The following is a 27,264-nucleotide window of genomic DNA, read 5'->3' on the forward strand; positions in this document are numbered from 1 at the left end:
GGCAAAACGTCATACAGTATATCCTCCCCATTCTCTTTGTGTGTCTGTCTCTCTTCTGGTGTGTGTGTGTGTGTGTGTGTGTGTATGTGTCTTTTTCTCTCTGACTCATCAGTTCACACTGTTTGGTCACATATTTGTAGCATTCTGGGAAAGACGCTTGTTTGATATTTCTGGTAAGGACAGACTAAGGCATGAATGTTCCAGTGATCTTAGGTGAGAAAGAGACCCTGGGAGGGCACTGAGTGAGTGAGTGAGCGTGTGAGCGGTCCACTGAATAAGCAATTGAGTGATTTAATGTGGAAAAAAGCCCACAGAGGAGACTTGAACAATCGGCGCTCTGAGACTACAGAGGTCGGGGGATGGGAACGGGGAGGGGGCACACATCAGCAGTGGTGATGTCACTGTGCGGCTAGCCGGCCGAGGCCGTAGCCATAGACTTAGACGCGGCGACAGGCACATCTGGCAGGGTGGAGGTGGTGTGTGTGTGTGTGTGTGTGTGTGTGTGTGTGTGTGTGTGTGTGTGTGTGTGTGTGTGTGTGTGTGTGTGTGTGTGTGTGTGTGTGTGTGTGTGTGTGTGTGTGTGTGTGTGTGTGGTGTGGTGTGGTGTGGTGTATGTGTGTGTGTGTGTGTGGTGTGTGTGTGTGGTGTGTGGTGTTTGTGTGTTTGTGTTTGAGGGTGTGTGTGTGTGTGGTGTGTATATGTGGTGTGTGTCTGGCGTCTTCCATGCAGTACATGTGCAGTACTCAGTGTGACTCAATAAGAGACAGCCAGAGCCTGGGACGCCCGGCACAACACAAAGCCACTCATGTCTGTGAGCTCTCTGTGAAGTCCAGTGCAGGGCTAGACTGCCCAATGCCTTAAGGGCAAGACAAAGAAATTGAATGGAGAAGAAAGCTTAGCGTAGCATTATCAAAGCTCAAATATGTGATGTAGACCGGAGTCTGTCAGAGCCACAGGGACTGAGAAACAGCCGTAATGTGCAACACACACACACAGATAAGTTTGCTCTCGCATCTTTAAGAAAGGGGGAGCCTTTAGAGGTGACACCATGAAGTCCACCATCAGCATGTACTTGAATGATTTTGCAAAACACTGACCTGCAGCAACCCCGATCACTTTACAGTGCTATTGTAGGTTGTCAATTATGTAAAGTAATTACCACAAGTATTTACAACCACTCAAACATGTGTATGTCGCACTGATGACACCAGTGCAAATAACTAAGTGCAGCAAAATGAGGTCATGCGATGGTCACCAGTATATGTCGACTATATGTGTCTCCATGGCGCCAAGTCACTGTCAACGCTGTATGTTTGTGTGTTGTCCTATAGGATGCTGTGTTGAAAGTGCCTGCTCCCACTTGAGAAGCCCCCTCTCAGGGATGGCATGCACAAACACTCTCTATTGTCCTGCCTGTATCCTGTTTGCACTGACCTTCCTGCTCTCGTCATCATACACACACACACACACACACACACACACACACAGCTATACACACAAACACACACACACACATGCACGTTGATATACAAAGGCACACACATCCAAAAACAGATGCATCCACACACATTCCCATGTTCTTGTTTGTTCTTTCTCTCTCTCTCTCTCTCTTTCTCTCTCTCACACACACACACACACACACACACACACACAAACACACACACACACACACACACACAGACACACACACACACACACACACACACAAACGCACACATATGTGCCACATGCAGGAACATACCCACACACATTCTCATGTTCTCATAAGCTCATTTGAAGAACACAGAATCCTCCTCTCCTTACTTTCCCAAATAAAGGCATCACCCAGCCAACTGTTGAGGCATCTGAGGAATGTCGTCCTTTTATATTTTTCTCTCCCTCCCTCTGTCCCTCCCACACAGACACATACACAGACACACACATACACATACACATACATGTGTAGTCACAACACTTAATGAAACATTTTCTCTGGGAAAAGTCTGGAAATCTTAGCTCCTCCCCCAGGAACAGACATTTCATTCCTGTGTGCCGTGTGTGTGTGTGTTGTGTGATTTTGGTAAAGTTTAGGTATAATTTCATATGTAATGCAAGGGTTTCAGTGAAAACATGAATGCCTTCTAACAGTGTGATTAACTCAATGTAAGGGTGCTTTCATAGTAGATTACCACTGTCTACAATGCTCACCAAAAGCTCTCTGTACATGGCCATGTGTGTCAAAGCGTAGCCTAGAGATACATGAAGGTCACGAGAGGGTCTGGTCAGATCCAGAGTCTTTGCACCTAGTATGTCGCCTGCAGTGTAAGAACATCATATCTTGTTGTGCAGCTTGTTGTACAATACTACCTAATATGGGTTGCTTCAGAATCTGTAGCTACGGTGTGAAGCTGTTGGGTGTATGATTTACGTCTCTTTAGTGGTAGAACTGGGGCACAGAGACAGTGCAGAGGCATTGCAGAGACTTCGCAGAGACGATGGGAAGAGAAGACATGTTGGAAGACACAGAGACTCCTTAACTAACATCTGTCCCAGAGAGCTTAAAAACTCCAAGATCGATCTTAGTATACTTATTTTAATACTGTATACTTTATGATATACATATAGTTATTCTATATGTAGCCTTATTCTATCTGTAATCAATACATCTCTTTAAGACTCTACCAAGTCAAGTCTTTAATTTAGGGAAGCAGTCATGTTTTTTTCAGTACAGTTTAGCTCAGTTTAGAAACAAAACTGAAAATTTGTAAATCATCATAATTCAACAGTGCATATGCTTGTGTGTAAGCAACATATCCAATTTATGTGAACATGTGGCGTATGTGTGTGTGTGTGTGTGTGTGTGTGTGGGTTTGAGTGTGGCTCCCATCACCTTGTCGGTAGGAAACGTTGTTGACAGGCCTGTGAGAGTGTGAGTGTGTGAGCAGTGGGCGTGAGTATTGGCCTTAAGGGGGCGGTGAGAGAGACCAGTGTGGGAACATGGGCCCCGGAGGTGTGGGAGAGGAAAGACCCCCTGATCCTTCCCAATGAGAACTCCCCCTACCCCTAAACCCCAACCCCAACTCCGTAAACAAACCGTCCCAAAACCAGACCAAATTTGTTCAGGGGCGGGATGTAGAGATCTAGAAGCGACGGAAGGAAGGACATAAAATGGTACAGTGAAAATGTCCAGACTCTGTGGCAGCCAGAGCCCAGGATGTGAGCTTATCTGGAGGTGTGGAGAGTCTGTGGAGTGTCAGGAATAAAGATTATCCTTGCTGACACCACAAGTGAATTATTCAGGTTCAGACAGTGAAAGTGTTACCTCATGTTTTTGGTCCGCTGGCATATTCTTTGCATCTATTTTTGGACAGTTTTCACAGTGACAGATGTGTACTTTTTGCTCCTCTGGTTCCCCACTAAAACATTCATTATCAGTATTGCATTTCAAAAGAGGGAGATGCATTGTGGATCATGGGATATTTAGTCAAGGCATTTTAGTATTCAGTATTAAAGTAAAATCATCATCCACTAGGTAATTTCATTAGCTCCTGGCAGTGAGTGCAGTGATATGAGATGATATATTATGTCTAAAGAGTCACCATCACACGAACCTTGATGATGTTATTGCTTGTGCCATCTTTAAAACGCCTCTCTCTTCTCTTCTTCTTCTTCTTCTTCTTCTTCTTCTTCTTCTTTTTCTCCTTTTTCTCCTTCTCTCTCTCTCTCTCTCTCTCATCTGCTGACAGGTGCTACGTATATTTAGGGTGATGGATGCAGTTAACTTTACTACCATTGTTCCTGGCAAGTGTTTGCATTGCAGGATAGTTTTGGCTTGCCTTTGGGTGTTGAACTTCTGCAATCAGGCAAAGTATTCAATAGAGATGCCTATGTGAGAACTAGGGGGTCAGATTCATATCAGCGGCCTTTTGTTTCAGTGGTGTTCTTGGCCAGAGGGTGAGTCTGAAAGAAAGTCTAAATCACAGTCATAGTAAACAGTGATAGAGAGAAAAAAAGAGTTAGTAAGTAAAGTGTGTTAGAGAGAGAGAGTAACAGCATATAAGGCCACAAGTCAAAAAAGGAAGAAAGAGAGAGTTACAGAGATAAACATCAGTCTGACATTCACATATTGCACTTGTCCAGGCTGGTACATGTCATAATGTGCCACAAACCGCCAGTTTTATCCTGCCATCTGGTTACACCTAGACGTACACACGCAAGGAAAGTGAACAAGCCTGGCCTAATTAAGAGGTAGTTGTGCAGAGAGGGAGTGGGTTGAAGTTTGCACACCCGTAAGAAAAGAAGATGTTAAAAGAGACGTCTTTATTATCTCACGAGTTTCTCTAATGAGATCATGTCTATGGCTCCTGAGCTATCAAAGATCCATTTTTGAGAACTAACATTTTCCTATGGGCATGTGCAATAACAAAGACACCACCAGGAAAAACTAAAACGCTATCACATAGAGGAAGTGGGAGAGCTGTGAGGAACGGGCCGTGAGCAGGACTTTTCTGTTTAGTAATTTAGGAGGAGAAAGTCCTGCCAGCAGCATACTCATGGGCTGTGCCCGTACCAGAGTAAACAGGTATCTTAATCTTTGTATTCAGTATTTACTCATTTACTTGTATGCAAAACCCGGCGATTGGCTGTGTTGACATTCTCCTGTGCAGAAGGGTCTAGCTGGCAGAATGACAGCATTTGTATTGTCATACACTATATGTATGATGTGTGATATGTATTTATTATGGGGTCCCTGATTAGGCACAGGAGAGCTAAGATTAACAGTACTGTACTGATTAGAAATAAAGGCAGAGCATTGCGTGATATGACAATTCAGTCTGTCTGACCCTCTGGTTGAGGGTCTCCAAATCAACAATGATAACAACACAGTTACACAATTCACAGTTTCATCTCAAGGCCGTAATGCACCCCCTGAATGACAAAAATAAGTTGATAATGTCATATTTGATCCAGACTTTGATCCAGTCTGACCCAGTGAAAACAGATGGAAGTGTGCAAAGCCATTAAGCCACAGATCTTGGGCAGAACACTTGTCTCCCTCAGGCACACTGTGTTCTTTAACACCCTAAAAGTTCAAGAACATGTTGTGAACTTAGTTTACTGTCGATTAAGCAACCAGTGCAATTTATTGGCAGAGCAAGGAATGTACACAAACACACCTTTCCTTTTGTCGTTATAAATCTCCCTAGAAGCATTAACTATAAATACATTAAGAAAATCCCTCAGACAAGCAACAGCATGCTAGCCCTGATGCTAACACTCACAGTTAGAGAGTGTTTAACACAGGCTCAGCCTCATCTTAGTGCTCATGTTCTGGGTAGGGGAGTGCTGGTATTTAAGGTAGGGACCTGCTTGACTGATTTAAGTCCATACAATTCTGGCATATACTGTGCCTCTTTGGCTTCCGCAGACTGGTATCGATATCAGAGGATTAAAATCAGTAGGACCAGTCTTCAGTGGAGTTTGGATCCAAACCCCCCTCGGTCGTTCTGTGTTTCACTCTGAACCACTCTGCTCCGCTCAGCGAGTTTCAGCTAGCAGAGGCGGTGTGTTTGTTGTCAGGGTGATGTGTAAGATAAACACGATGTGTCAAGCCACCCGTCATGAGCAGCCTGCTGCTGGAGGAGCAGTGATACCTTCAGGGGCATACCTCACCTCTCAGAGCTGAGCTCACCTCCTTGACTTGGATCAGTTTTCATGCTGTAAAGGTTGACAGCTACATTCAGACGTACTGGATTGTCGGGTGTGTTTGTGAGCCTTGACAACCTACTTCACTCTGAAAGGGAGATCCACAGCTAGATAGAGAGCGTATTCTAAACCTGTCATTTTATGAAGGGATTTGTATGGGGTGCAGGAAGGGTTGCAAAGGAAGAGAGAGGAAAAGAACGAAAAAGAAAAAAACGAAATAACTCTAAAATTGTTCTAATCTGTAGTCAACTCACACGAGGCCCACAGTCACATTTCTTCTCCTCTCTTCATAATTATCTCCTCAGAGACCCCCCTGTCACCTGTGTTGCTCCTCAGAGTAAACAAACTTGAAAAAAAATAATCCTGCTCTCTCTGACCCCTTGCCTCTGCTCTCCTTTATTTAAAAGACTGGTTCTGGCTTGTCTTGGTCTGCATTCTGCAGTCCTCTCACAGGATGAAATATGACAAGCTTGTTTGGAACATACTGCAGTTCATATCATTCTGACTGTCCAAGACTGACTATTAGACAGGTATTGGACAGCTACCTCGTAAGTCATGTCTTCAGTACCTGATGTACCTGTGCAGAATATAAGTGCTTTTGGAAAGATACAACAGTCAATCAACACACGTTACATAAGACAGCTTTGGAGACACTCAGTACGTTTACATGATGGCATTAATCCGAGTATGGCTTTAGTCGGAGTATGCTATCCATGGGGGCAACTGCTATTATCTGAAAGTACATGGCAGTGAATAATTCGAATCATTGGCCATGCTGTTCAAATCAAATGTGGAATGTTTACAAGCGGGCACCTGCTACCGTTGATTTTACATTAAATAAGTTGTGAAATGAAACAAAAACATATCACAGTAAAAGTTGTATTAGTATTGATTGATTCACATTGATATAAATGGATGACATGACTAACAAGTGGTGGAAAAGTAATATGAAAATATTTGTTCGGTGAATTAGAGCGTTCTGTCCAAAACAGTTCCAGTCAACGCTTTTCTAATGTCAACACATTGGTATACCACATAACTATCATCTGAAATATCACGGCATGTCGAAACAAACCTTTGATCTAAACAGAATATTCAGTATGGAATGGGAATAGATCAGAGCAGTATCTTTTATCGCGTTTGACACATATGCCCTGATTGCTGTGTGCAGGTGAAGTTTCCTGTGAAAATGGGATAGTATTCTCTCCATGAATTCGGGGCCATCTGAACATCCTTATACTTGTTTAAGGAGGGGTTGTAAAGGTGCTCATATCTTTGGACCTCTTGTGTAATGATTGTTCATAATCAACAAGAATAAGCTTGTGAGACAGTCTGCAGGATATTCATAAAAAACGTGCCATTAGTATGAACAATTGAGACCATAGACTCAATACATGTCTCTGGTTGAGACAAAACTTTTCTGTTAGCCCTTTCTGATATGCAGTTGCTATTTAGATACTAAAGTTAGCTTTGTTTATTGTTTCCAAGGTAAAAGTAGCCGTCAGAAATGAATGAGATGTTGGAGCACAAGAACAGTGAGCGTCTAGCAGCGTTTATCATAGACATACAGTATGATGCATGTATATATGTCTATGGGCAGGATATCAAGACCTAAACTCTGATTCACTGTTACATGCGCGCGTAGTCCGATTAACAACCAACTCCGATCGAGTTATCTTGGGGTGTAAAACGGAGTTTAGTCGGCGGTCAAAAATTTGAATATTGGTGGTAACATGAAATGGATACTTCTATTTCAATCGGAGTAAGCCAGAAATTCGAATCCATGTAACCGCAGTGACTGTCAGCTCCTAGGACACTCTGTGACCAGTCACTAAAACAGAGTTCCCCATGGTATAGTCCTAGGCTCTTCAGGTTTGTCAGATTTAATTTGACAGTAAAGATGTAGCCTGTTTATATGTGCAATGATGAGTTCATTCAACCATTAGCCTTAAACAATGACGGATGAAATTGAATTGGAGTGCCAGATTGACGCAACACAGATCTGAAGTGTGCTTTTCTGCTCTGCCCCTCAACAGGAGGCTCACACTTTTGTCACAGCATCAAACGCTGAGGATGTGACAGAGGAGAAATTGGGTGCTGCCGTTGCCAAGGTGAGGCCACCAGCACAGTTCCAGAGGAGGAGCTCCGTGCCAGTGGACAAGGAGGAGATGGTGGTAAGTGCTGACTAGTGATACTGCCTCTATCTCTCTGTCTTTGTCTCTCTCTGTCTCTGCCCCCCCCCCAAACAGACACACATACACAGTCATATATACACACACACACACACACACACACACACACACACACACACACACACACACACACACACACACACACACACACACACACACATGCACACACACACACACATGCACACACCACACTCACTTACTCACACAGTGCCTACAGGGACACAGACATGGTGTTTGTATGCATGTCAAGTTTCTGAAAGCATCAACAACATCACTATAAATCTTCACTTCACATAAACACAAAACAATGATTAATTTTCATGTCCCTAATCCTGCTTATAATGATGATGTTTGTGGCATTTAGTCCTATCAATCTTTCTTTCCGCTCAGGGCACAAACTACAGGAGAACTAACGCTGCTGTGGAGATGAGAAGAATCAACAGGGACTCCTTTTGGGCACATGCAGAGGTGTGACTCATAGAGGGCCACATACAGACCTCTCAAATACCGCACCTGGTTGACTGTCATACTGTTGACACGTTTGCATGCACAGTTGAATATGAATGTATTTGACTGTGTTCTAAATGTGCTTTGTTTCATAAATAAAATAGCCTTTTTATTCTTTTTTATAATATTTGGATTCCCCTGGCCTACATTCTTTCGCAGCGTGAAGAGGAAGAAAGAAAAGAAGATGATAAAAAGAGAGCAGGCGAAGAGAGGAGACGCCTGGAGAGAGAGAGGATACAGAAGGAGAGGAAGGAGGCAGAAGAGAGAGACAGAAAGATGAACGAGAAGCTACAGATGATTGAGGAACAAAGGTCAGAGGTCACGCTTCTACAGACAGCCAGACATATTTGTTCAGAGGTTATTGTGTGTGTGTGTGTGTATTTTACTGCACTTTGGATGGATGGTTTATGAACCACAGCCTTCCCTCTAATAAAAGTTTGACCTCATTTTACCAAACTCACATACTTTGACACTGACGTATTGTAATGTGCAATGGGTTTGCCGTGATATTGCAGTGTCATTATGGTTGCCTTCCCATATATTTAGTTTTTTCACATAATTGTTTATCAGTATATGTTTTTTACTTCCATTTGTAATAAATGTGGCTTCATAAATAACGTACTGCAGGAGGCAGCAGGCCTTGATGGATGAGGAGAAGAGAAAGAAGGAGAAAGTTACATGGGTAAGTGACAACATAGAAACCTGGGACTGAATCAATCCCATTAACAGCTGTATCTGGATAGACTAATATGAATTAAGTGTCTGTCTGTTATGGCTGTGTGAATATTACTTGTGAAGTGTAAAATGATTGATATTATGGAATGTATTGTAGAATGTAACAGGTGTGTGTTTGTGTGTGTGTGTGTGTATGAATGTACTTACAACAGAACAAGCAACAGAGAGAGCATGAAGAAGAGCTCAGAGAACGATTCAGACGCAGTGAGTCCATAGAGAAAGCAGCGGTAAGCCATACTCTTTCTCATGTCTTATTTTTTTAATGTAGACACACTCATACGCACCGGAGCGCACACACACACACACACACACACACACACACACACACACACGCACACACACACACACAAACACACACACATACACACACATACACACACGGACACAACATTCCAATCGACATTAGAAGGATTGTGCAATATGTTCATATTGACATGAACATGAAAAGAGTGTTTCTCTTTCTGTCCACTAGGAGGCCGCAGCACTGGTGTCTCAGCGGTCCACCAACCCCAGAGAATTCTTCAGACAGCTGTCCTCCTCCTCTCAGTCCCCTGCCAGCCCCCTGTCCCCACACACAGGTACTGCACTGCAGCAGCTCTGCTATGGATTCAAGGACGCTCAGATAGATTTTGTTACTCAGATTGTTATGGAGAGCTGCTTCGAGGATAGTGTCATATTTTTCTGTAACAGAGAGCAGTATTGTAAGTTGCTTTTGTGGAATCATCTTTAAAACATTTTTTTAATTATGATAAATACTGTATGTTGGCCACATCAGTCTTCAGCTTCTGTCTTCATAGTCATTGATTGAATTATTTCAGAACAAATGCACAATTTTACAATTACTAGCATACATACTCTATATTAAATGTTAGAAAAGCCATGAGCCTAGTTTTCAAGGCCATACCAACTACATTACTGACATTACTAAGACATATTTTCTCCTCGTCTCTGTGCAGGGAAGCCCCCATTCCGGCGCTACAGACGCAGCCTCACAGACACAGCCTTTATCTTCCACAAGTCTGACGGGGGCCCCACATCCCCTCTTAGCCCCAGAAACACCTCCCCCTCTCCCTTCACCCCCACCTCCCCTCCGCCCTCCTCCAGCTTCTCACAGCCATCCCATGCTCCCATGCACTCTCCGCCCGCGTCGCCTGCACGCTCTACCCCCCCAGTGGCTCTTTTACCCAGCATGCCTCCCTCCAGACCCCTGCCGCCACCCGCTCTGCCACCAGTCCCGGCCCAAACCCAGGCCACCTCCTCCTCCCCCTCCTCCCCCGCCCCTGCCTCACCAGGTCTGCAGGCCAGCCTGGTCCACCCATACAGCTCTCCTCCTGGTTCTCCACCAGGTGGCGCCACTGCTGAGCCACTGCCTGAGAGCCCAGAACAGCCAGAGGGTGAGTTAATACTGAAGAGCCCTACAGATCAAAATAATAGATCTCCAATGACGATTCCCTAAGTGTACGGTTCCCATGAATAAAAAGTGATAAACACGCCAGACAGGCCTATGTTGAAACAAGCCAATGCCTTTTATCTTTCTTGTTATCTTCATCTCTGCACAGACTTGAGCTCTGCCACACATAATCTGAGCAGCCTCGGGCCTGAGGAAGGCCTCTGTGTCCGGGCGGTTCTAGTGGTGGAGGAAGAGGAGGAGGAGGAGGAGGCACAGATAGAACAGGAGGGAGCTCAGATGGGTGAGGAGGAGTCCCTTCCCATCCTCAAGGCCTCCACAGCGTCTGCTGAACTAGAACAAGAACCGGAACCAGAACAGATAGAAATACAAGAGAGTCTGCCCGAGGAGCTACAACCCCGAGGAGAACCAGAGGTACCGACTGAGGAGGATGAGGAAGAAGAGAAGACTAAGGTGGAGGAGCAGGAGGTGTTTGTGGAGCCCGGCGAGGAGGAGGAAGAGAGTGAGGAGAATGTGGACACAGGTATGCAGCTTGCTGCAGCCCTGCTACCCTTGTTTGCTCTTCAAATAGTCATCTGATAATCTGTAGTCTGCACTTCTACACAATATTCAGTGGTTTAATAGAGTACTGGCCTTATCATTTAATAGTGATCTCATTTGCATCAAGAGGTTATGTGTGTGTGTGTGTGTGTGTGTGTGTGTGTGTGTGTGTGTGTGTGTGTGTGTGTGTGTGTGTGTGTGTGTATGTGTGTGTGTGTGTGTGTGTGTGTGTGTGTGTGTGTGTGTGTGTGTGTGCGTATGCTGTTTATGTGCGTGTGTGCACACAAGTCAAAATGAGATAAGACGAAAAGTATGAAATGTATTCATTGTGTGCTAAATGAAATCACCAGTATGATGTTGAGAAACAAACTTGTATAATCTCACCACAAACAGGTTGGAACAGTCTCCTTTCTCATGGCTGACTGTGGTTTGTGTGTGTGTGTGTGTGTGTGTGTGTGTGTGTGTGTGTGTGTGTGTGTGTGTGTGTGTGTGTGTGTGTGTGTGTGTGTGTGCATGTGGGTTTGTTTGTACATGTGTGTGTGTGTGTGTGTGTGTATCCAGGCGAAGAGGCCCTGGAGCAGTGTGAAAACTTTCTGGTGGAGCAGAGCAGGACTCTGCTGAATGGCACAGGTACCATAGAATCTCCCGAGCGTGCAGAGCTCGTGTCTATCTTTAAATAATGTTTTAGCTAATTTCTGATATATGCGTTTCTATAACGCTGAGCTGATTTATAAAAGGTGCGTTGCCCATAAAACTTGACACAGAAAGCTTGAATGTATATTCACACAGAATGTATATAAGCCATGAATTGACCAGCATTTTCTTCTTCTGCTTATCCAGAAAAAGAATACATGCATATGACAGGGATGGACCCAAATGCAACAATTATGCATGGTGGGATTCTGGAGGAACAGGGGAAGGAGATATCAGAAAATGGAGATGAGGTACTGAACAGATGAGTGCACTCACGTGCGCGCACCCCCAGACACACAAACACACAGTCAATCACAGAAAGTTGTTGTGCCTCTGTAATTTCCATGACAAATAATGCCATATGTTTGCTGAACTGATTTATAGATATATGTATTTCCAAGGAAAACCCTACTGTCTATAGTTCAGTTAACACCTAACAGTCTATATTTTACGAAAATGAATAGACGGTAAAATGAACATTATTCTCTATATTCAATATATTGTAATGTGTTTAATTCTATTCCACAATGTACAATATGATCAATATTTCATAATTTATTTCTGATTCCATATTCTTTTTTTGTTTTGTTTACAGGGATCACCAGAAAGACAGCTGTGTGTACGAGCTCTCTATGACTATGAGGCAGGTCAGTGTCTCCCCCTCCCACTCCCCCTTCACATGTACAAACTAGGGGCAGGAATTGCCACAGGGGCAACGATACGATATAATCACGATATTTGGGGCACGATATGATATTATTGCAATGTTTTTTTAAATTCTTTACATTTTATGGTACAGCAAATATTGCGATTTGATTCTGTAATACATTGCGATTAACTTCCCCTATACAGTATATAACATTTTGTATACTGGGAGTCTCTGCAGCCATTTTGGCATGATGAATTCATTCTAGTATATTACTTTCCAAGAAGAACAAGGTCTTTCGCCATCTTGTGGACGTACGTTCCAAAATAAAATGAAAATCTTATTATTAAATAAATAAATATCACAGTACTTAGCACAACTATATCGTTATAATATTGTACCCGAAAAAATATTGCAATTCTACAATGCAATGTATTGATTTCTAATTGAGATCTACTACAAACCCTCATGAAGACACACTCCTCTTCACTCTTTCTCGTTTTCACACACACAGAGGATGAATCGGAGCTTTCTTTCTCACCGGGAGACATCATCAGCGATGTGGAGACCGTGGACAAAGGCTGGTGGAGGGGCTTCAGCAAAGATGGACACCAGGGGCTCTTCCCTGCCAACTACGTAGAAACCATTTAAAACAACCCCCCCCCCCCCCCCCCCCCCCCCCACACACACACACACACACACACACACACACACCCTCAGGGATGGAGGGATGACCTCCCTTTATTCCCCCAGCCAAAAGCAGACAACCTTTCCATCAGAACTTTTTGAAATCTGAATGGTTTTAAAAGCTCCCATTAGACAACTTATCAGGATCGAGCTGTGCCAGCTTCAAATAGAATTGTTTTCCCTTCTTCAACCAACATGTAGGTTCTCATAATGAGGACATGGTTGTCCATCGCAGAGCAGCAATAGATTTGAATGTTGTGGGGAATGGAGAGATGTCTTAAACATCTACCCTTACATCTCTAAATAACAACTTCTGATTCTTCTTCCTCTCAAGTAATCCACTTTGTATGCATTTTGGGTTTTATTTCTGTTTTAGTTTTATCCAACTTTTGCACAAATGTTGTATTTTCCCATTTAATTTGAGAGTGAAGTCTGTCGGTTTAAATAGTGTTTCATGTATTTAGTCAGATATTACATATTCAGTGTGAATATCCTTCAGTATCTATACAGGCACTGCTTAAAAAAACCAAAACAAACAAAAAATATAAGTGTCTATTGTATCTATATTTAGTCTTAGATTTACTCTGAATATCTATGAAATCCCATCAATAACCATGGGTTTCAAATGACTTCATTAGCAGGGACCTTATACCAATCAGAAAGATGAATCAATTCAAAATCTATACACCGGCTCTATACACCGGAAAAGCGGCTCTTCTTGGTCATAACCGCATTTGTGTACTTATTCTTGCTCTAATTCACTGGACACTAGTCACGTAACACTCCACCAATTGTTGATTACTTAATTTACTAACATGTAAAAAGCTATATTTTATAAGCAAAATGTTTAGAGGTAAAACTCGCCCTATTTCTGTCATGTTTGTACTTCCAAGTGTGTCTTTGTGTGTCCATTCAACCATTGTGTTACAGTTTTCTCTCTTGTAAATACAGTATAATACAACCTGCAGCACTGCACTGTGTTGAGTCTGTTTGCCTTCACAATTTATTTATGTATCTACTGCACTGTTGGTCACTGTGATTACCATAAAATACTTCATTCATAGAGCCGATTGTAAATGGGAACACTTTTTAATATAAATTATTGCAGAGGTGTTGGATTCAAAATTATTATTAAGAAAAGCAGGTACATTATTTGCATTTGAGACATTTTTAGCATTTTATGAAACAAAAACATTTCTTAAACTCACTAATCCCCAATGGCATCCAGAATGTCTGGAAGAAAGAGTAGGAGACAATTGAGTAGTTGTTTACGTCACAAATAATTTATTGTTAGGGCTATGTACGGAGTTAGCTTCTTTCTCTTAAAGTTTGATCTCTTCAAAAAGAAACGTGCATGCAGACAGCCTGCTGACTAGTAACCTAACACAGGTGTTAACATTCAGTGTTATCTCTCACAAAACAGTTATGCCTGTAACTGATAAAATAATATATCAATATAGTATTTATAACAAAAGACATCAACAATCATGTAAAATACAATTGAACACAAGAGGAACAAATACAATGTTAGATTACAAAACTTTACAATAACAAAGGCTGATATGACTGTATGGATGCAGAGAGTAGAGAGTCCACATGAACTGAGCCATTGGGCCATGCTGGCCTCAGGGGAAACAGCCTCCTGTAACCATGTAACATGCTCGCCATCTGCATCACCGCAGCGCCATAGTTTATATATCACTGTAAAAGAGAGTTATGGGACAAGAGGATACTCTGCTTGATTAGGTTCCATGGATACCTGCCAATTTCATGATTACACTTTCTACTTGGATGACAATTGCTCACAATATTGCAAAATAAATGTCATGTTTCATTTTTATATTAACTTCCTCGATTGCATACTTCTATCCATTGTAGTTATTTGCCTTGCTGTAGACAAGGTCACTACTGAGTTTATCTTTTTTATTATTTAAAACTGGTAAACTGCTACTGTAATTATGATGGACATCACATTTCGCAATACATTGTAGGTTTTTATACAGAATGTCCTGCTAACATCTGTGGCTGATGTGGTTAAATGTGAAGGAGTGTAATCAGTTAACACATCTGATCAAGGACAAACGAACACTACAGCTGGATTTCTTTTTCATAATCATCATTTGTTGTTGTATACTTTTCTGAACAGAAAGGGGGGGAAAGTAATAATAATCCCATTTGAATATGAAATGAAGCAATAACTCTATTGCACCAAAGTTATATAAAACCCTCAGGATGCTGCAATACATATGTACAGTGGAGTTCAATGGTTGTGTTGGTAACTAAGGGTGTACTGTGTACATGAACTGCATGTACATTAATATGAGGTACTTCAAAATAAGGGAAATACTCTGGGGGGACTTTCTAAAATGATGTAGTCCTGAGGTTATCACAGTAGCAAGTAGTAGAACTGAAGCAACCACACTTATTTAGGTGACCAACCGTAAGGTTTGGGTTAGGGTGCTCGTGCTCCATCTCTTCTTGACAGCACAGGCATGCATTTATCAGGTACGGCATCTACTCACAGATCTCTACACTGGGACAAATCTAAGAAGTGTAACATTTTGTGGAGATGACAACGTGCAAGAGAAACTCTGAATGTTGTCATTATATGCTATCGATAACCTTTTTGTTACAGTAATGGATTAACAGCAACCAATGATACAGCTCAAATATGCTTGCATTTTAGGTAAAAGTTGAGTATTATCACAGTATTAGTATGTGGTAAATTCATAACAGGCGCACAGTGAGTGTCGTTCCCACTGGGCCTTCCTTGAAGCGTAAGTTCTGCGACCTTCGGCAGTCTCTGTAGTACCCACAATGCTGAGCTCACAGGAAGTGGAGAAATATCCACCAACCCAAACTTTACATTGTCAGGACAGGCACCAGTTTCACTTACTGGCTCATGAGGGATGATGTGGATGCTGCTTTTTTCACTGAAGGGCACACAGAATCTAAAGTATCATCATGTTTGACCTGTAGGTATTACATTTAAGTAAACAATGTATAACAGTTGACTCCCAAGCGATGACAAGAAGGTAATCTCCCATATCTATGTTGAGTTGTGGCATGTTCTTGTTTGGCCGGCTCCCATGCTTCGCCCTTTATTCATTCCAGTTCTTTCCCAAGGAAACAAAAGAGACAAATGTTGAGATTATTCCCCTTCTCAACAGTTGCTTTTTATTAAAATTCTTCCAAATGTAACGCTATGCTTGAGTGAGTGAGGTGAGGATGGGTGTGGGTTAAACTTGGCTCTGCATCCAGTTGCGGGGGTCCAGTTTTGAGCGCAAGTTCCTGAGGCTGCGCCGGGCTCCGGTGGGCCGGGCGAAGGGCATGTCACCCTCCGGTCCACCCAAGCTGCTGCCGTCACTGGAGCTGCTGGAGGTGGAGCTGGCGCTGGAGGAGCTGGACAGTGTGGCTAGGGCGGGGGACCGGTGGGGGGCCACGGAGGAGGACGAGGTGGCCGTGGAGGAGGAGGTCATGGCCGGGGGCGGTGAGGAGCACTGGATAACCCTGCCGCCTCTGCTGCCTCCTCCTCCTCCTACTCCCACACCCCCTCGCCCACGTAAGCTGCTGAGCTTTGCGTCCAGCGAGAGGGTTCGGGGTCGGAAGCGACTTTTGGAGGAGGAGGTGGAGGACGACAGCGACGGGGAGATGAAGGAGGGGTCGGCGGCCCAGCCGTAGTGGCGCGAGCAGGGGCTGGTGCTGCAGGGGCTGTCGCTGTCTGACGTCAGGCTCACCTGGGAGGAGAGCAGGCGGCCACAGCGGCCGGGCTGGCGGCTGGGGCTGAGGAGTGGGGAGGCCGGGGAGCGTAGCAGCTGCTGCTGGTGATGGTGGTGACGGGGGATGGGCTGGGGGGTGGTGGGCGGGGAGCCCTCCTCCTCGAACAGGGCCATCCAGGCGGGGGGAGTGGCGGCGCCTCGCCTCAGCTGGGTGCGCAGCTCCCACTCCTGGATCTGCCGCGTCAGGATGTCCGTCACCGTGCCGATGTCGTCCGAGGTGTCAATAACTACGAGAACAACAGGTCGACATGAGGTCATTAAAGCGGTTTCCTGCTTCAGAAATCTTCTCTTATTTGGTGTGATTTAAGGGGTATCACCGGAGAAGGAGGCTTTTTGCACTACTCAGCACAGAAACACATAAACTGCACTGCACAGCCATGCTACAGCTATGAACTATTACTCTGTCCCACTATCTGTCTACAGTAATCAGTGTAAGCACAGCCCTGCTTATGCCAAGCACAGAAAGTGACTAATCAGCTATCAGACTGACACATGACATTAAATTAACCTTTAGTATCCATGACCGTGAGGTTCAGTTGGCAGCAAAAATATCCATGTTAAAACCTACGTGACAAGAGATAGCACATAATATTCAGCAATGTTCAGCAACTTTCAGGGTTGAAGATATAAAAACAACTCTGAGGGATATGTCTGATAGGTTGTTTGGTATCAACACATGCTAGTCACTTCTCAAGCTACATAAGGTTTCCCCAGAAGCACTGGATCAGGGGGCTGGGTGATGGATATGGATTTCAATTGACAAGCACAAGCTATTTAGACTGAAGATAATTCATACACTTTAGCAATACTGCTAAATACTGCTAATGCTGAGGGCACGGGAGCTACAGGACCACTCTCAAGCAGGAACGGTCATGTCTGGTCACCTGTCACTGTAATAGGAGGAGAGGAGAGCACGGATCTCGGCGGCAACGGCGTTATCCTGCAGCAGCAGACCCTCACACACCGGGGGAGGGACAGAGGGAGCTGGTGTGGGGGAGTGGGGCATGAGTGTGTGTGTGTGTGTGTGTGTGTGTGTGTGTGTGTGTGTGTGTGTGTGTGTGTGTGTGTGTGTGTGTGTGTGTGTGTGTGTGAGCATGTTTGGGTGTTATGAGTGAATTTATGGATATTATTTGTGAGTGTGTGTTTGTGTGTGTATGGAGTTTTGTCCACGTTTGTGTGTTTATGACGGAGGTTGATACCAAACAAAAATCCGGCCATGTTGTGATGATGTAGTTAAGTGATATGGGATTAATCAGTTAATATTAAAAACGTGAAAAAAGGTGAGTGGGAAAAGAAATCAGATGGATGGACAGGGACCAATGAAATGAGTAAAATGAATGAAAAAAGGAGAGTGGGAAATGAGATGAGAATGAGACCCAGTGAGACGGAAGGCAGCCAGGAAAAAGGGTGAGAAGAGAAGAAAGAGAAAAAACAGTCAGACAAACCCACACACAGCAGAAAGCAGTTCAGTAACAGAGTCAGAAAAAGTTGTTCATCCACAGAAGGATTATACCACACTGAGAAACCCTAGTAAGTGGCATGCACACACACACACACACACACTGTAAACCCAAACAGTTCTACTAACTTATTAACATTATGTATTCAGTATTCAGTAAAACTTGGTATTTAGTTGACCCAACTTTAAATGTATTAGTTTTCTGAGCAAGTGAAGACGTTTTAATTGTATTGGAATGTATTTTTTTGAGTAAACATTGCCTGATAACTCATATTCTTTTAGTATCTGACGTCCTCAACGTCATTGAGAACACCATTGCAAAGATCTTGTGATGCGAGACAGAGACAGCAGACTTAAGGTAGAGGAGTCGTTTAGTAATTGAGAGGTTGGAATGTTGCTAGTTCGATTCCCCACTCCTCCTTACCAAGTGTATAAGTGTGAACTTCTAAACTGCTCCTGATCTATAAATGCAAAATTCCTTGCAAATCGCTTTGGATAAAAGCGTCTGGTAAATCACAGATGTAAATGATAATGTACATCTGGTAACACTGGGAAGGCAGTTCTCTCTACAGTAAGAGCTTGCACAAAAAGTTGGAACGTAAGGGAGATACCCTTTCAAAAACTTGTAAGGGCGTAATAACTAGTTTATGAAAGACCCAGAGAAACACAAATATCCGACGAGGCAAAATCCTGGATGATTTGGGAATAATAGGAGTTCAGAGAACTCAAAAATTATGAAAATGATAACAAAATAAATCAGCATTGCCGATGTTTAATTTTAAAGCTAAGTCTACTTAAAATATATATATACTATATGTCCTCAAATTTGATTATGTAATCGGTTATATCAAAAGTTTTAAGTACTCGGAACTTGTTCAGGTTTACAGTGCACACAGAGACACACACCCCTTTATCTCTCTCATAATGTATGTGTGTTCCTTGCGGCAGATACAGCACAAGGCTGTCGTTCACTAATCTAGATGTCAGTTTAAATAGTGTGCCTCACACCTGTCAACACTTTCTACCACTAATGACAATGCAGCACCTGACCCCACCGCCATAGTGACACATGTGACATTAACACCAGCTCATAACCCCTTCTTTGCTATGACTTAGTTGTTCTAAACCAGGCGGATGAGATGTAGTCTGTCATGACTACTGTCTCTAATGCCCTGTAGACATGGTGATCTCACCTGGCAAATGAAACAATGGTCTGATTGTTAGATGAACTTACACTACACTAGAGAACAGTCATATGTATAGAGTGCGGTTTTACAACCTCTACCTGCACTAACAACCACCCCAGTGAAGGGACAAGATTCTGTGTGTGATATAGTCTATTAAAGTCAAAATACCACCATAAAACACCTGTCAAACATAAGCATGTCATGCCAAGTTCACCTGTATGAAGAAAATAGCTTTTCTGATATCACAGCTATTTAGTCAGTATTTGTATTTAATATAGTCAGCAGATGTGCGGAGGTGTGTGGGTGTGTGTGTGGTGTGTGTGTGTGAGTGTGTGTGTTTTTGCTTACCCATCTCGTGATAGAGGGAGCCTTGCTTAGGAGTGAGAGGAGCGAGTTTCTTTGGTGACGGCAGGTCGATTTTCATCAGATCCTCGCAGCAATGCTTCCACTGGCCTGCAGGGGGCAGACATGAATAAGCAATTTCACTCACCATGGCTTACCAGCTTACGGTTTGTTCTTACATGCAGTGTAAACTTAATTATCTGTTTACATTCTACATACACTTCTCTTTTGAACTATTTTTACCGCTATCATTATATGGAGCTTAAAAGTGAAACAGCGCTGAGAATGTGCTGACTTGCTACTCATTTATAAACATGCAATAATTCTATCATTTCTATTAATAGGCACCAGAGAGTGCTACACGGCAGTAGCATAACTGCTGTTCTCAGTACAGTGGAATTACAGTGTGGCATTAGGTGTGTTGTTATGCAACCACCATTATTTAGTGATTACACTGTGCCAGTTCAGCAGACATAATTGATAGACCTGACCTGACCTGACCAGACCTGATCCAGTGTCTAGTAGCTTGTGAAGATCCAAAATCACAACAACAACACCACTCCATGTACACTGTCTGCCATGAACAGCTACTGCTCGAGCAGATGAGAAGTGTGCTGATAGTGCCTAACTGGCACACACTGACAGTGTCTCTGTCTGTTTATCTGTCAGTGTATTTCTGTCTGTACAACTGTGATAGTCTGTGAGTATCTCTGGACACGGACCATTCCCTTAGCATAATGGATTCATTTATGTGTGAGAGAGTGTATACCAGCGTATGTGTGTGGGCGTATGTGTGTGTTTTTTGCACTGTAGGTGTGTGTGTGTGTGTGTGTGTGTGTGTGTGTGTGTGTGTGTGTGTGTGTGTGTGTCTGTGTCTGTGTGTCTGTGTGTGTGTCCGGTGTGCGTGTGTGTGTGTGTGTGTGTGTGTGTGTGTATGTGTGTGTGTGTGTGTGGCTGTGTGCGCATGCTTCTGACTCTTACTCATGTCGTAAAAGTGCTGCCAGAAGGCTTCCATCCAGTGCTGGGTGTCGTCCCTGGTCTCCGTGAGGAGGGTGTGCGTCACCTCCTCCCCGCCATACTGGTTACTGATGCAGATACTCTGGGCCTTACTGTGGGGGTCTCTCTCTGCCGCTCGTATCCTCGTTTCCTAATGTGTGCACACACACACACACACACACATATCCTTTAGGAGACCAAAACAACTCAAAAATGTAGGCCAGTTCTTTTCCCTCTCCTCATCATCAACACTTGGCTTTTCTCATGCCGTATGTTCAATATGTAACGAGCCCCTCTGCAGGATGAGCTCCAGCATGAGATAGCCATGAATGTTTCATTCTTAAACCATTAAGGGAAGCTTTTTATTTTGCCAAGTTGTGTGCATCTGAATAAAACAAAGCCTCTCCCCCAACTCTGCACACGAAGACAGACACAAAAACGCCACACCCAAGCCCACAGCTGATGTGGTTATTGGTTAAACAGAAAAAAAACTGGGAGCAATTAAATATGCAGTCAGTCAATTATAACAAAAACACTTGGTAACTGTAAACAGCAAACAGATGTGCTTTAGTTGGGTAAGTCTTCAAAGCTGGGATAAAGAGAGTCGGGGTTGGAGTCTTTGGTTTCTGAGGCAGTGATTAATTATGTTGTTCAGTGACAAACAGGGGGAGGAAATCAATAGATGGCAAATGCTATGGGGCATGTCTGGCCTTTCCTGCCACAGGAAATTATGCATTGGCTTGTACGAGAGTGCATCGACTTACTTTGTTGATGCCGATTGTTATTGCAGGATCCACATTAGAGTCCATGTCCTGTTGTTGGTGGTAACAGAAGAGGTGTGTCCCCTTGAGGACACCGTAGACATTCGTGCAGCTTTGAGAGTCGTTCCCATGCTGGTAGGTGTGTGTGGGGTGGTAAAACAGGATAAATTACATTCATAATAACAAGGAAATAAAAAAAGGTAGAAGAGTGTGACAGAGAGTGAGAAAGCGGGTGTAGACATGGACAGGGAAGCGAGAGGCAGAGAATGAGGGGAGAGGAGAGGAGAGGAGAAGAGAGGAGAGGAGAGGAGAGGACAACAGGAGAGATGACACAGCAAAACAGAGTTTCATAGCACTAGAGAGAACATTGGGACATACAGAGGACATCCACCACAGGAAGTCTGAACCACACACCTTGACTTTCAGACGTCCGCTCATCACCTGCTGGGTCATACATTTGGGCTGGGAAGCCAAGCGACAACACACACTCCCATACAGCGGCACCCAGAAGGAGCAGTCCTCTGCGGGGAGGAGGAGGACACAACAGGAATGAAACACGGTCAACAGCGTCCCCAACATTACTGCCCCAGAGGATGTTAAAACGAACAGACATTGATTTTTATAAATGATTATTGACATGGAGTTTATGAACTGTTCATACTGCAACGACTTGTGTAGACTGTACACTACTTTGAACTGAACGGAAAACGTTTAAAACACATTCACTCCAAAACACAGAATTCAGTTGATCACTAAATGACTCACGTACACTTTTGTTTACATAGCCTCCTGAACTGGTCTGTGTTATTGCAGCTAATTACAAGGATCCCAACTACAGCACCAAGCATGACTTTAAACCCCCTCAGGGTCTGCTGTCTCAGACTGAAGGCCAGCTGAGGAGAACTCACAGTCAAGCCATTTCATAATTCAACCCATCAATACTCCATTAACCCTCCTCCGTGTTGTGCTCTCCTCCCCCCCCCCTCTCTCTCTCTGTCTGTCTGTCTGTCTGTCTGTCTGTCTGTCTGTCTGTCTGTCTGTCTCTCTCTCTCTCTCTCTCTCTCTCTCTCTCTCTCTCTCTCTCTCTCTCTGTCTGTCTCTGTCTGTCATTTCAGGAAGTCTAGCCCTGCAATGTTCGGGTACAGATCGGCTTGAACTTTGCCAGGTTAAACCTGAGCCAGCTGGTATTACATGCTCTTAAAGGTGCAGTCCAAGATTCTTATCCAACACACTGTTTGGAAACACATATCAACAATCTTTACTGTACCTTTAAGAAGAGAGAGACAAACAGACAAACAGAACACCCTTGGAGTCTGGTTTACACTCACCGTTGGCAGCAATGGTGAGGTCATGCGTGCGGAAGCTGTCCTGCACGTGTGCCAGTGAGAGTGTGGTGTGAGCCAGGAGGTGATATTTCGGCCCCCTGCAAAGACAGAGAGGACAGTTGTCTGGCATTGTGTAAACAGTGGAAGGTGGTTCTCTCCTCCGATGGCAGGGCGAAGTTTTGGCTAGATGTAAGAAATGCAAAAGTCATGCCGTGAGTGTTTTTTTTCTCCCAGGTAGCTGGTTAAATGTGGCTCTTCCATGTACTTTCTAAGTCTACGTTGGGCCCAATGTGCTTACTAAAAAAGCCTTTAGAGTTGTAGATGCACTATGTTGTGTGCTTGTAAGAGGCTTCAGAGCAACATGCTAACTCCACACAGGCACTGCAAACACTTGTTGATCAGCTATAAAGACATGCTGTACGTGCCAGACACCATGAAAACACCCTGGACATCACTTCCACTGACTAATCGCTATTGACAAAGCAGGTGAAGGCATCAGTTGCTGGGCATTACGGTGTGGTGACAAAATGGACAGTGTAAGCTGGGTAACGTAATGGACGGGGTGCTCCACTCACGGGACGGAAGACACCGGCAGCAGCAGCGTGGCGCCCCCTCCGTTGCTGATGGGGCTGCATGCCCCGGGGTCCATGGCGGCCCTCATCTTCTTGCCGGCCGTGCGGCCGAGCGAGCTGCTGAGCTTGCTGGCCAACTTCCTGGGCGTGCTGCCTGCCGAGCAGTCGTCCTCCGAGCAGCAGCTGTACAGCTCCACGCGCAGTTCGAAGCCCGGGCTGGCCTCGTTACTGATGTATAGACACACACACACACACACACAAACACAAACCATCCACAGACAAAGAGACAGAGATAGAAATCAGAGAGACGGACACACCAACGCAGAAACAAAAACACAGACAAAGACGTACCCATAAATTAGACAAAGGGACAAACACACACACACACACACACACACACACACACACACACAACAACAACCCATGCAAATGCCAGAGTAAACTATAGAAACACACACCCAGAACAGATGTGCGCACACTCAAACGCACACACACGCACACACTCAAACACACACACACAGAAAACTATATCTTGTTAGTGTGATTGCTTAATCACATAACATTGCGAAGCTTAAGTTTTATCTTTACTCCACTCTTTTTTAGCGCAGATTCTGCTCCTAGCACTTTTGAGATATCGACACTGCTCCAACTCTGACACGTCCGTCCTGATCCTGTGTAGTGCTCTTGTAAATATGGTTGTCCCCTGTTGTTCTTTTCTCGTATCGTTGTTTTTCATCCATCTTTTTTCCACATTGAAATGAACGATCGAACGTTGCCTAGTGTGACGTTACTTGCTGACCCAATAACAAATAACGATAGGATAGGGCAATATTAGTTTTGTATGTATATATCTGCTCATGCACTGCCTTTTATAAACTATATCACTGGTCAATTATGAATTTAAACATGTCTGTCACTAATGTTTTGATTGGTAATCAACAGAGAGCCCGTAAATGGTCACGTTGCAAGTGTCATAGCTAGCAAGGTACTAGCATAATGCTAACCGATGTTGGATAGCAGCATGAAGTTTACTCTGTGTATTAGCCCAGGATATTGGGTAGTGTTAGGGCTGTATAATCTCTCTTTTGCTGGGCAAGGGTTAGCAATCCTCTGCTGCTGTTGAGCAATCACACTTCACATTTTTTTGCAGAAAAGAATCCCTAGTTATAATCTTGAAATGCCATCTGGAAATGGAATGCACAAACGTGCCAGAGCATTGATATATTAGCAGTAAATCTGCTCCGTTGCCCTCCAATGATCATTAAAAATGTCTGCCGTTCATGGGTACAGCAGTTGGGAAATGAAGCACTGGTACTGAGCTGAATTTTCCTCTAAAACTTTGGATGTGCAGGTACTCGCATACAGAAGACATGCTCATCTCAGCACTCACAAGATGACAGTGTTTTCAAAGCAGATGTCTGTGAGTGTCCGGTCCACCATCACCATGTCTGTGTCGAAGATTTCCCCTCCCAGCTGCAGGAGACAGAACACTGCACAGCGGTGAAGCTCTGGAGCGGTACAAAGAGAGAGAGGGAAGTGTTATCAGTATTATCACTTATGTTGCTGTTATCTGCTGTTAATATTGTTGTATTGAGTGCTTTGGCATCAATGTATCGCACATTCATGCCAATAAAGCCATTTGAAATTGAAATTGAAATTGAGAGAGAGAGAGAGAGAAAGAGAGAAGATGAGGCACAAAGAGGGAAACCATTTTATACACAGAGAAAAGCAACAGCACATTAAGCCCTTCCCTCTCCCGAGTGACTGTCCTGTGTTGCGCAGGTTTGGAAAGCTGTTGCTGTGAGTATGTGCAGAGTCTGCTGAAAGGACACTAACACGTCAATCCCAAGACATATGGACTGCAGCTCACTCTGTCTCTCACTCACAAACACACACACACTCTCTCTTTTTTTTTCTCTCTCTCTCTCTCTCTCTCACACACACACATACTCACTCACCTCCTTTGTTCTTGAAGTACTCAGTGTCTTTCCACATCAGAGGAATGCGCAGATCTGCAGGAGAGGAGAGGGATGGGAGTGAAAGGCAGAGAGATCAGGCAGGTTCAGTGGTCATATGCTCACACACACACACACACACACACACACACACACACACACACACACACACACACACACACACACACACACACACACACACACACACACACACACACACACACACACACACACACACACACACACACACACACAGGGCTTTACCTGAGATGGCTACTTTGCCTTTGCATGGGAGTCGGTCATCCATGGGTCCTGATTCAGACGACCTGAGAGAAAACAGAGTAAGTGTGTTTTCAGAATATTTATTACATAATGTAAGTATCGTCTTAATCACCTATAGGGGAACTAATAAGCAAGTGACATTTCCTCAGAGTCTCTGTATTCTGTGTTCCCTCTCTATCTTCCCCGCCTCTCACTGCTCACTCTCACTCACTTCTCAGGCACACATACATACACGATCTACCACACTCTCTCTCTCTCTCTCTCTCTATCTCCTTCTCACTCTCTCACCTGCGTGCGACCCTCTGCATGACCTGGGCCTCTTTCATGCGCTGCAGCTCGGACATGTAGGCCATGATGCGGGCGTTGCAGGTGAGCAGGTTCTTGGAGGCCTCCAGCGCCTGGTCCCTCTGCGAGCAGGCGGCCAGCAGCTTACACGCCCCGTCCCGCATGCGGATCTCATGGTCTATCTTCTTCTGGATGTCACTATCCTGCCGTGGGAGAAGGGACAGAGAAGGATATGAGAAACAGAGGGGAAGGGGGAAAACGTGGGAGTGGAGAGAAAAAAGAAAGAGTAGTAGACAGAGTTGCGGAATGGAGAAGTTGGGGAGGGGAGGGAGAAGGGGATAAAGAGAGAGAGCAGAGGTGGTTAGAGGTGGCAACAGCTAATGGCGTTTATGCTGACCTCAAACAACTTACTGCTTTGAAAGGCATTCTCATTGATTTCACTCTAATGGACTGTCTACTGCCATTACTGATCCATGAGAACATGCTGGATTCCCCTGTGTGCTTCTAATGTGGTCGGAGCTGTGGCACTGACAAGCATTCTGGTGTCTGAGAACAGTTAGGCATGGTGGTAGTGGCTCAAGAGCCAAAGCACACACACATACAGTACATATGCACACATGCACACACGCACACGCACGCAAGCACTCGCACGTACACACGCACACACACACACACACACACATGTTGTAAGTTATAGCCTTCAATTAAACACGATTATCAAAGCAATCGAACTACAGGACGAGATCTGGTTTGAGCTAACAGAATGTCTTATCCTTCTTAAGGTTGCTAGCATTTAGCATCACTTTGTAGCCCAGAAAGCCCAGAAAAGGCTTTGGCCGCTGAGATTTCCGATAACATTATGTCCTCCTCGTAGAAAAAGAACAATTTGGCTGACAACCATCATGTGTCTGACAATGAAAAATAGATTTTCTATTCAGTGTCACAGAGGACGTGGTGGAGGCTTCGGAGGGCGGAGCTCAGACTGAAGCTTGAAGAATGGAATGTGATTGTTGAGGCCGTGTCACCGTCATTTTCGAAAAGATCAGTTTTCGCCTGTCTATCCTGCCACGCAAAGGCTGCGTTTTATCAGAAAGTGTCCACTCTGGAACCCATTTTCCAAAGTATGAATTTTCGAGCCCCCAAAACACCATTGTCATGTGGACACAAGGCTAAAATGTAACAAAACGTGGCAGTTTTCACCATTGTCATGTGTCATTGTCTTTTTTTC

At 44.2% G+C, this 27,264-nt stretch overlaps 2 protein-coding genes across 3 annotated transcripts in view; one reads left to right on the forward strand and one right to left on the reverse strand.

Moving 5' to 3' along the window:
• LOC308375962 (uncharacterized protein) overlaps positions 1-13,057 on the forward strand; it is a gene marked incomplete at its 3' end in the record, with an annotated part of 29,654 nt that extends 16,597 nt beyond the window's left edge. Inside the window, exons 5-16 of the mRNA XM_080852188.1 lie at positions 7,722-7,859; positions 8,268-8,345; positions 8,544-8,695; positions 9,012-9,066; positions 9,272-9,346; positions 9,592-9,697; positions 10,076-10,513; positions 10,679-11,050; positions 11,629-11,697; positions 11,908-12,011; positions 12,356-12,407; positions 12,921-13,057. Of these exons, the coding sequence (XP_080708314.1) occupies positions 7,722-7,859; positions 8,268-8,345; positions 8,544-8,695; positions 9,012-9,066; positions 9,272-9,346; positions 9,592-9,697; positions 10,076-10,513; positions 10,679-11,050; positions 11,629-11,697; positions 11,908-12,011; positions 12,356-12,407; positions 12,921-13,057 (1,776 nt within the window). The remainder of the gene's footprint in view (positions 1-7,721; positions 7,860-8,267; positions 8,346-8,543; positions 8,696-9,011; positions 9,067-9,271; positions 9,347-9,591; positions 9,698-10,075; positions 10,514-10,678; positions 11,051-11,628; positions 11,698-11,907; positions 12,012-12,355; positions 12,408-12,920) is intronic.
• A 1,308-nt stretch (positions 13,058-14,365) lies between these two features.
• Positions 14,366-27,264, reverse strand: part of rtkna (rhotekin a) — a 38,484-nt gene continuing 25,585 nt past the window's right edge. For both annotated transcript variants that reach the window (XM_080852088.1, XM_080852089.1), the window contains exons 2-12: positions 26,040-26,239; positions 25,734-25,795; positions 25,473-25,526; positions 24,905-25,022; positions 23,518-23,742; positions 22,946-23,040; positions 22,032-22,138; positions 21,621-21,749; positions 20,842-21,007; positions 19,867-19,971; positions 14,366-17,099 (exon numbers count right to left, since the gene is read on the reverse strand). In XM_080852088.1, the coding sequence (XP_080708214.1) occupies positions 16,333-17,099; positions 19,867-19,971; positions 20,842-21,007; positions 21,621-21,749; positions 22,032-22,138; positions 22,946-23,040; positions 23,518-23,742; positions 24,905-25,022; positions 25,473-25,526; positions 25,734-25,795; positions 26,040-26,239 (2,028 nt within the window). In that variant the 3' untranslated portion in view covers positions 14,366-16,332. The remainder of the gene's footprint in view (positions 17,100-19,866; positions 19,972-20,841; positions 21,008-21,620; positions 21,750-22,031; positions 22,139-22,945; positions 23,041-23,517; positions 23,743-24,904; positions 25,023-25,472; positions 25,527-25,733; positions 25,796-26,039; positions 26,240-27,264) is intronic.

This window comes from Sprattus sprattus (genome assembly GCF_963457725.1).
Source record: "Sprattus sprattus genome assembly, chromosome: 15".
Taxonomy (NCBI): Eukaryota; Metazoa; Chordata; class Actinopteri; order Clupeiformes; family Clupeidae; genus Sprattus; species Sprattus sprattus.